Source organism: Prenolepis imparis, unplaced genomic scaffold (genome assembly GCF_030444845.1).
Source record: "Prenolepis imparis isolate NDT839.2.m4 unplaced genomic scaffold, iyPreImpa1.0 SCAF_240, whole genome shotgun sequence".
Classification (NCBI taxonomy): Eukaryota; Metazoa; Arthropoda; class Insecta; order Hymenoptera; family Formicidae; genus Prenolepis; species Prenolepis imparis.
The window spans coordinates 1-10,546 of record NW_028141398.1 but is presented as its reverse complement, the minus strand read 5'-3'; the positions used below and the strand labels follow the sequence as shown (position 1 = coordinate 10,546).

Below are 10,546 nucleotides of genomic sequence, written 5' to 3'. Positions count from 1 at the left end.
TCGTCTTGAAATATTAGAAATCGATACTTTTTTACCGCTGACCCTATGCGACGCATCCTTAATTTATGTATAGCTAATGAAAATGTTTGTACGCTGTTGTCTGCTTGGTACCAAAAGATTCTATAATCAATGTACTATTAAAATGTATAATCGATGAATTTTTGGCTCGTCTTGAAATATTAGAAATCGATACTTTTTTACCGCTGACCCTATGCGACGCATCCTTAATTTATGTATAGCAAATGAAAAAGTTTGTACGCTGTTGTCTGCTTGGTACCAAAAGATTCTGTAATCAATGTACTATTAAAATGTATAATCGATGAATTTTTGGCTCGTCTTAAAATATTAGAAATGGATACTTTTTTGCCGCTGACCCTATGCGACGCAACCTTATTTTATGTATATCAAGTTAAAAAATTTGTACGCTGGTGTCTGTTTGGTACCAAAAGATTCTGTAATCAATGTACTATAAAAATGTATAATCGATGAATTTTTGGCTCATCTTAAAATATTAGAAATTAATACATTTATGCCGCTGACCCTATGCGACGCATCTTTAATTTATGTAAAGCAAATGAAAAAATTTGTACGCTGGTGTCTGCTTGGTACCAAATAATTCTGTAATCAATGTACTATTAAAATGTATAATCGATGAATTTTTGGCTCGTCTTGAAATATTAGAAATCGATACTTTTTTACCGCTGACCCTATGCGACGCATCCTTAATTTATGTAAAGCAAATGAAAAAGTTTGTACGCTGTTGTCTGCTTGGTACCAAAAGATTCTGTAATCAATGTACTATTAAAATGTATAATCGATGAATTTTTGGCTCGTCTTAAAATATTAGAAATTAATACATTTATGCCGCTGACCCTATGCGACGCATCCTTAATTTATGTAAAGCAAATTAAAAAGTTTGTACGCTGTTGTCTGCTTGGTACCAAAAGATTCTGTAATCAATGTACTATTAAAATGTATAATCGATGAATTTTTGGCTCGTCTTAAAATATTAGAAATTGATATTTTTTTGACACGGACCCTGTGCGACGCATCCTTATTTTATGTTTATCGTATTATAAAATTTGTACGCTGGTGTCTGCATGGTACCAAAAGATTCTGTAATCAATGTACTATTAAAACGTATAATCGATGAATTTTTGGCTCGTCTTAAAATATTAGAAATTGATACTTTTTTGACGCGGACCCTGTGCGACGCATCCTTATTTTATGTTTATCGTATTAAAAAATTTGTACGCTGGTGTCTGCATGGTACCAAAAGATTCTGTAATCAATGTACTATTAAAATGTATAATCGATGAATTTTTGACTCGTCTTAAAATATTAGAAATGGATACTTTTTTGCCGCTGACCCTATGCGACGCATCCTTATTTTATGTATATCATATTAAAAAATTTGTACGCTGGTGTCTGCTTGATACCAAATAATTCTGTAATCAATGTGCTATTAAAATGTATAATCGATGAATTTTTGAGGTGCAGGCAATGTACTGTTGAAATATATGAAAAATTAATTTTTGGCTCGCTTTAAAATATTGAAAATTAAAATTTTTACCCGCGAACCCCATACGGCGCGGATTCATTTTACGTATATTAGACCAAAAAGGTAGTACGCTGGTATGCTGATGGTATCAAAATAATCTGCAAACAATACACTATTGAAACTTATATACGATTAATTTTTGGCTCGTTTTAAAATATAGAAAACTATAATTTTTAAGCCGCGGATCCCATACGGCGCACAATTATATTACGTATATTAAATCAAAAAGTTTGTAGGCTGGTATGTTAATGGTATCAACATAATGTGCAGACAATGTACAGTTAAAATTTATGAAAAATTAATTTTTGGTTTGTTTAAAAATATTGAAAATTTAAATTTTTTTACTGCGAACCCCATACGATGCGGATTCAGTTTACGTTTATTAGACCAAAAAAGTAGTACGCTGATATGCTTATGGTACCAAAATAATCTCCAAACAATACACTATTGAAACTTATATATGATTAATTTTTGGCTCGTTTTAAAATATAGAAAATTAATATTTTTAAGCCGCGGATCCCATACAGCGCACAATTATATTACGTATATTACACCAAAAAGTTTGTAGGCTGGTATGGTGATGGTACCATCATAATGTGCAGGCAACGTACTGTTGAAATATGTAAACGAATAATTTTTGGCGCGTTTTAAAATACTGAAAATTAAAATTTTTAAGCCGCGGATCCCATACGGCGCGGATTCATTTTAAGTTTATTAGACCAAAAAGGTAGTACGCTGGTATGGTGATGGTACCATCATAATGTGCAGGCAATGTACTGTTAAAATATATAAAAAATTAATTTTTGGCTCGCTTTAAAATATTGAAAATTAAAATTTTTTACCCGCGAACCCCATACGGCGCGGATTCATTTTAAGTTTATTAGACCAAAAAGGTAGTACGCTGGTATGGTGATGGTACCATCATAATGTGCAGGCAATGTACTGTTGAAATATATAAAAAATTAATTTTTGGCTCGCTTTAAAATATTGAAAATTAAAATTTTTTACCCGCGAACCCCATACGGCGCGGATTCATTTTACGTATATTAGACCAAAAAGGCAGTACGCTGGTATGCTTATGGTACAAAAATAATCTGCAAACAATACACTATTGAAACTTACTATATACGATTAATTTTTGGCTCGTTTTAAAATATAGAAAACTAAAATTTTTAAGCCGCTGATCCCATACGGCGCACAATTATATTACGTATATTATCCCAAGAAGTTTGTAGGCTGGTATGGTGATTTTACCATCGTAATGTGCAGGCAACGTACTGTTGAAATATGTAAATGAATAATTTTTGGCGCGTTTTAAAATACTAAAAATTGAAACTTTTAAGCCGCGGATCGCATACGGCGCGGATTAATTTTACGTTTATTAGACCAAAAAGGTAGTACGCTGGTATGCTTATGGTACCAAAATAATCTGCAAACAATACACTATTCATGCATTTATAATTTTATGTTAATGATTAAATGATTGCGCGACGAAAAGGCGTACTGAGAAATTGTTGACTCGTACTACTTAATTTCTCTACATTCTTACTTTGCGCATAATAAAATTACGATATATAAAGTGCGAGTTATTATTTTATTATTTTTGACTCGAATTTAATATTTTATGCTCATGGCAGAGTAATTGCGTGACAAAAAGGTTGAATTATTTTCTTTTCTAAAAAAGATATGTAAAATCGATACTCGCATATATCAAAACTTATTGTTGTCGCTTTTCCGCGATGCTTATTGGCTGTCAAGATTCGCGTTGTATGTTATATTCGTAGCATCGAGAGGCTGTTATCGCGAGAATTAGCAGTTTGACAGTTTGTTCAAAATAAAATTTAAAAAAATAATAATATTAGTTTTAAATAATATGTTATAATACTTTAAACTGGATTAATATTTTTGAAAGTTATTAGCTGATTTCCATCAAAAAATATTAATCGAGAATAAGATATTATAACATATTATTTACAATTTTACAACATTTTACTATTTTAATATTTTAACATATTATTTTAAAATTTAATTACCAAATTAACGCTTTAATCAGTTGATTTCTATGAAAAAATATTAATCGAGTTTAAACAAATTTTATATTATTTTTTAATAAACATAAAACCGAAGAATGGCGCGCGCGTAGCGCGCGCTTGTGTTGTTCTAGTTTTATATAAAATCGAGAAATGGCGCGCGCGTAGCGCGCGCTTGTGTTGTTCTAGTATTATAAAAAAGATGAGACCGCACATACAGATAGATTATTCCTTTAATGTTGTCATATTATCATATTGTGAATTGGATTATAAGAATATATCAGAAAAAATGTGTGCGTGCGTGTATGTGAAAATTTTAATGTCTTCTTCAATATGCGTTTAAGAACGTTATATATATAAAAAAAACTGTAATGTTTATTAACAAGAATAAATATATGAATTATTCGTAAGAGATATATTTTTACAAATTTCTGTACTGTAAAAATGTGGAATATCAACTTCAGAATTTACATTTTATATTTATTACATACGAAAGTATATACTTTTATACATACTAGCACTTATAATTTGTATGCATATATATTATAATAAACATAATGGCGCAATCTTAACAGTAGTGCACAAGTTCAAACGGTAAATAAGATACAAAGATTACTTTGCTTTGAAAAAAATAAAATAAATGCGAAATATTTTCTAATTGGATATATCCCTATAAATACAGAGAAAATATCTTATAAAATATCGTGCTCATCACTTACGATTTATATAAATGGTATTGGAAAAACGTTTATACATATAAAATATCAAATGCAAAACTATAAGAAAATATGTAGTATATAAAAACATTGAACGCTAGTAAAATACAATCAGAAGTCTATTATTATTTTAATTAGATTCTAGAAAATGTGGATATAGAGCCAAGAATAGATGTTGAAATCATGTTAACATTTTATATTATAAAAAACAGGAAGCATAATTGTCTTACGGCTGCCTTTACGTTCACTCAACTCTTGGAAAATAACAAAATAAAATTAAACCAAAAAAAAATCCGTCGAGTGTAAAATACTAAAATAATTTAAATAACAATCAATATCGATACACTACGGAACATCATTTTATACGACTGCAAACTAGTAGTTATGATAATTGTGTAAATTGAAAGACTTTGGCCTTTATTTTTTTTTATCTATCGCCTCCAAACGCTCGATGATAGGCGGATGCGAATGATGCCAGCTGGAATACAATTTGTCGAACAAGGGATATCCCAAATTGTCCTTTTGCAGTTTTAACAGAGCTGCTTTCAAAGCCTCGCCATGACCTAATTTCGTAGCAAATTCATCTGCTTGAAATTCAAATCTTCGACCAATTACTACGCTAATGAAATTAAAGACCTGGAAGAAATTATGGAAGATTTTAAAAAATATTTCATAAATTTATTTGATGCGCAATTTAAATGCGCAAATTTGCAATTTGAAAATTTTTTTAATACTTACCGTATTTAATGGTATCAAAATATACATTGTTACAATAATTAGACCAATAAATATAGGCTGGGAATCCGTAAAACCGAAAGCGTTATACATTGGTGTATATCGTAGGAGTTTTGCGAACATAACAAAGTTGGCTACAAACATTATCTAAAAAAAAAAAATTTTATATTTATACTATACATATATACAGGGTGTTTCAGAACTGGAAGAAAAGTTTTTAATGAAATTCCTGGTATCATTTGAATACGATTTTTCCTCATCGAAAATGTCGAGGCATCAATAATTTTCGAGTTAGAAGCGGTTGAAAATAAAAGCTTTTTTGCAAAACTAAGCCTTGTGGAAATAAAATATTAACAAAACCACATTCTTCAGTTAATTTCAGGTAGAGTTTACTTTAATAGAATTTCAATTTAAGGCTTAGTTACAAAGATACATGATGGCAAAAATTGGGACCATGCAAAAAATGACCTTGTTCGACATTTTCGCTGAGGAAAAATCGTCTCCAAATGATCCCAGCAATCTATCGTTAAAAACTTTTCCGCCAGGTCTGAAACACCCTGTATAGAGTGTTTTATTTCAATTAATATAGTCAAATATTGCTGAAACTATGGCTAGGCTAGGTTCGGGGAGCGTGCTTTTAGCGCTATTAGCATGCTGTCTTTGTTCAACTTTCAGTAAGTAACAAAGATAGAACGACGCTGTCAGCGCTAATAGTGTCTCCCAGAATGCGCTCTATGGCTGCAATGAGAAAATATTTCATACAAAAGTTAAAAGATTTCGAGGGAAAATGATAATCTTGAATTTTAATTAAAATTATTTGTCAAGGTCATTTGAAAGTCAACCTAAGTTTTCTTTTAAATGGAACCACCTTAATTATTTTTATATAAATCGATTTCTCACAATATTTGGCATAAAAAGTTATAAAAATAAAAAAAAGTAATAAAAAATATTTTATACTTTGACAATTTTTACATAAGCTATAAAATATCTCGTAAAATATTCATTTTTCGATGACCTTACCTCAATACTTTTATACGCAAAATAATGAGGAGACAATTGGTGTAAAAAAATATAGACTTAATATTATATATTTATAATAGATATAGACTTAATATTATATATTTTACGATATTATTTACCTGGCTGAGCAGAAATCCTTTTAGAGTATGATTATGTTTCCAATGGCCCAATTCATGTGCAAGCACTGCTAGTATCTCGTTCGTTTCACAGCCGCAATCTTTGTCAGAATCACCATCATCTTTCTTGCAATAGCCCTTAATGAGAGTGTCGAAAAGAACAATTCTCTTATGTTTGTGAAAACCGTACAGATAGGCGTTGCTGTGTGACGATCTCTTGGAACCTTCAACTATAAACAGCTTGTATAAGGGAAACTTTAAAGAAGCCGCCAATTCTTCAATCTTTTGCTTCAATTCGCCATCGGATAATGGTGAATACTTGTCGAACAAAGGCGCTATTACTTCCGGATACAAGATCATCATAAATAACGAAACCACCACCGATAATATCCACAAATACCAGAAGAAATAGTCGCCACCATTTTTCACAATCCAAATCATACCGCACAAAAGGGGTAATGCAATAATTTGGGATACAATAAATTTTTTAATCTCATCTTTAATAAAAAATGCGGTTGTCTGAAAACAAACGACATTTACTAATTAAGAGAATCTCGTTTTAATCAAATCCTATTTTGTTCGAGAAGAGAGATGAAGAACTCTAATTGCAAAATATGTATATTATGTAAAGAATTTTACCTGCTTATTGAAACCATGTTTCTCCTCCAAAACAAAAGTATCATATATCACTAATGGAAGATTAATTATGTGAGAAATAATATTTATAATAAACATACATATTGCGCTTAGCAGTATGTCGTTCTCATGATTAATGCCGCAGTACTTGGCTATTTCGATGCTCCATTGCCAAGCATAATAATAACCATAAGCTACTAGAATTATCTGTAAAATCAGTCTATTATATAGTATAAGATAAAGATTAATAAATATTATAAAATTTCCTTTGATTATAATCATAATTTATCCAAATAATTCTCACCGTATTAAAAATCTTAGAATATATATCTTGTACAATACCAAAGCTATTTCTATCTAATGCGTATGTACGAGCCTTCTCGTACACATCTTTAGCCATTAATCCTTCAACAGATTTTGGTAAATCAATCAATTGCAGCATCAATCTTCTCTGTAACATTTAAAAAATTTTATACATGAAAAATATTAACTTTAATTATATAATAATTCTAGTTATATAAACTTCTATTTTATAATTTTAATTATATAAACTTGTAAATTTTTGTGTCCAATCTTTTGTATAATAATTGTATATGTATAAAATAATTAAATGTGGAAAAATACAATATAAACGTAATAAATATTAAATGCAAAAGAATAATAAATTTTAATCAAAATATAATACTAATATGAATTCTAATAGAAAATAATTATATAATATTAATTCTTATTAATTAAATACGAATTACATATATTTTACGCAAGCGTCTATTCTGCTATAGTAATAAAATTCATCATTGGAAAAAATCGAAAAAAGGTTAGAATAAAAAGTTAGAAGCTGATGCAAATACCTGACGCAAATTTAAATAATGATTCCAAATATACAATAGCCATATCGCCCATAAAATCGCCCCGAGAATATGTTTCTCTATAAAATTCACAAATATCTCCATTTTCGGCAATATACGTATTAAAATATCCTCATCACACTGCTATAATATCAAGAATCGAATTCGCCCCTTAACCAATTCGCGTTGAACGAGAGTCACGAGCTTAAAACATAGAACATATAGAAATGAAAGGGGAATGCCTATTGTCAGTCTACTATTGTTTTCGACAGAGAAACATGTCCGGAGGAAATAAGAAAGAAAATATGGTTGCCTCTCTCTCGTGATTTAGTAGCCGCGCATGCGCACTTTCGAGCAGTAAGGGCCAGCGCACGTACATTGGGTGCATTCGGTTTGGGCGCTTAGGGCTAGTCTACAATAGAGTCGTAAGGTCGTAAACGTAAGAAATTGATCAATCACAGTTGAATTCGAGGAGAATAATCGACTGTGATTGGTCAATTTCTTACGTTTACGACCTTACGACTCTATTGTAGACTAGGCTTTAGTCCGTTCTTATTTCAAGGCTGTCTTAAGTAATGTCTTAAGATGCAAATACGGCTCTGTGATTGGTTAATCACATCTTAAGATTGTACTAAGACAGTCTTAAATATAAGAACCGACTATGAATACCGGCCCTAAAGTTGGTTCTACCGTACCGACAGAAAGTGAGGTTAGAATCGACCATAAATCTATTTATTGGCTATACAGATTGTTTTTTACCTGAAATTGAAACGCTTCGCCGTTTGTTAATATTAATACTTTAATTGTGCGAAAGGATTGATCAATCTGTATAGTCAATCAAATTATAAAGAGTATACAACTAGTTATATACTCTTTATAATTTGATTGACTATACAGATTGATCAATCCTTTCGCACAATTAAAGTATTAATATTAACAAACGGCGAAGCGTTTCAATTTCAGGTAAAAAACAATCTGTATAGCCAATAAATAGATTTATGGTCGATTCTAACCTCACTTTCTGTCGGTACGGCAGAACCAACTTTAGGATCCCCTTAAAGGCTGGTTTATAGAGGCCGTAAACTTTTTCCGTAACCGTAAATTTAAGGATTCAACCAATCGCGTTGCTTGATTCGGCAACGTAATTGGTTGAATCCTTAAATTTACAGTTACGGAAATAAGTTTACGGCTTCTATAAACCAGCCTTCATGCACGTCTCTGATTATTAATAATAAACATTGATTATATATAATCATATATATATCATCATATATATAATCATAATATATTGTTCAAAACTCGGATAAAAGTATATTTAGGCCCATTTCTACCAACGTCGGTTAATTTAAACCTCCGGTTAAACTATATCTTTGTCTCTTTTTAAAAACATATCTAAAAAGAGACAAAGATATAGTTTAACCGGAGATTAAAGTTAACCGATTTGCATCGCTTCGGGATACCCCGCATTCAGTGTAACATTTTTGAATAGAATTGCAACGGTTCGAATTGATAAAGGTAGCAGATACACATTTTAAATCATAATTTGTTGTTAAAAAACTAACTTTTTTCAAATTAAGATAACTCAGCGAAAAATTATCGTATGGAGTTTCGCCAAAGATCATTTTAAAGAGAAAAGTTTGAATTTTTACGTGCTATTTTATCCCATCGAGCTACATCAACTGATTCACGCCGCAATTCAGAAAAGTGGACCTTCTATATATTTATCAGTTTTGCAAGTTCTCACTCTGTCATTTGTCATTGCAAAACTGATCATTACACGTAATCAGCACTAAAATTTTCTCAAATTACAGACTTCAAGCTTCATTTTCGTTTTTTAAACATCTTGATATCATAATTATTAGCTAAGTTATAAATTCTTGAACTTTCATAATTTTTTACTACTTTTCAAATGTATCGCTTTTTTGGCCGAGAGTGTATACATATATATAGATAAAATTTTATATAAAGTTTCTTAATAAAAATAATAAGACGCAGAATAGGGTTTTTATATATTTTTATATTTCAAAATTTTTTCTTATAAAACATCCTTATTTCGTTTTTATTCTTAATTTTTCTCATATAAAATTCAAGTTCTTTACCTTCTAGAATATAGCCATCATAATGACTCTGCCATATTGACCGGGTGTGCTTATTAATATACAAGCTAAAAAATGAAGTAATTTACATTCAAATCACATTCTTATCAAATTCAAAATACATACATAAAACTAAGTATTTGAAAAATAAGTATTTTATAAGCATTAACAATCTTTTGACAAGTGTTTAATGAAAATATTAATTAAATAAAAAAGATAAATATATTGATAAATATTAATTTTCAGAAGAAACTTTATTAAACAAATAAGATATTCATACCAACGACATGTCCTGTTGCAAATTGTTCTTCCAAAGCAGGTTCCATCTTGGCAAATCTCTGCCTTGTATGTTGCTTACGTTTTCTTGAAACGCTTTTTGTTCAACATTTCTTCAGCCTCTGCCTATAAAAACATTATATTTTGAGCATGTGCATTTCATATATTTAATGTAACAATTTAAATTCCATAAATTTAAATTGTTGTATTTTTAGTTATATATATATATATATATATATATATATATATATATACAGGGTGTCCGGTAATAGTCGCATCAACCGTCGTGTGCAGGTAGAGCTAGTTAAACCGAGTAGAAAAGTCCTCTACCATTTTGCGATATTCTCAATAATAAGAGAGATATTAATTAATAAAGATCGGCCAATTCGCGTGACGACGGCGAGAAGAGACAGCCCAGTTTTATGTCGTTACTAAGCATGCGGCGAAAAGAAACAGTATAATGTTACACGGTTGCTAAGCGCGCGAAGTACTCTGCGTTGATACCACTGCTT

At 30.4% G+C, this 10,546-nt stretch overlaps 1 protein-coding gene and 1 long non-coding RNA gene across 2 annotated transcripts; both read right to left on the bottom strand.

Annotated features, from left to right (window-relative positions):
• Positions 1 to 3,991: 3,991 nt before the first annotated feature.
• LOC145948098 (CAAX prenyl protease 1 homolog) lies at positions 3,992 to 7,933 on the bottom strand. Its single transcript, XM_083057857.1, has 6 exons — positions 7,666 to 7,933; positions 7,119 to 7,265; positions 6,818 to 7,021; positions 6,182 to 6,697; positions 5,046 to 5,189; positions 3,992 to 4,943 (listed from the first exon to the last, which is right to left on the bottom strand). Exons 1-6 carry the CDS (start codon positions 7,765 to 7,767, stop codon positions 4,725 to 4,727), a joined length of 1,332 nt encoding a protein of 443 aa, XP_082913983.1. The 5' UTR covers positions 7,768 to 7,933; the 3' UTR covers positions 3,992 to 4,724.
• A 1,726-nt stretch (positions 7,934 to 9,659) lies between these two features.
• Positions 9,660 to 10,497, bottom strand: LOC145948099 (uncharacterized). Its single transcript, XR_014427274.1, has 2 exons — positions 10,039 to 10,497; positions 9,660 to 9,826 (listed from the first exon to the last, which is right to left on the bottom strand). It is a non-coding gene; the product is annotated as an uncharacterized LOC145948099 (long non-coding RNA).
• Positions 10,498 to 10,546: the final 49 nt, after the last annotated feature.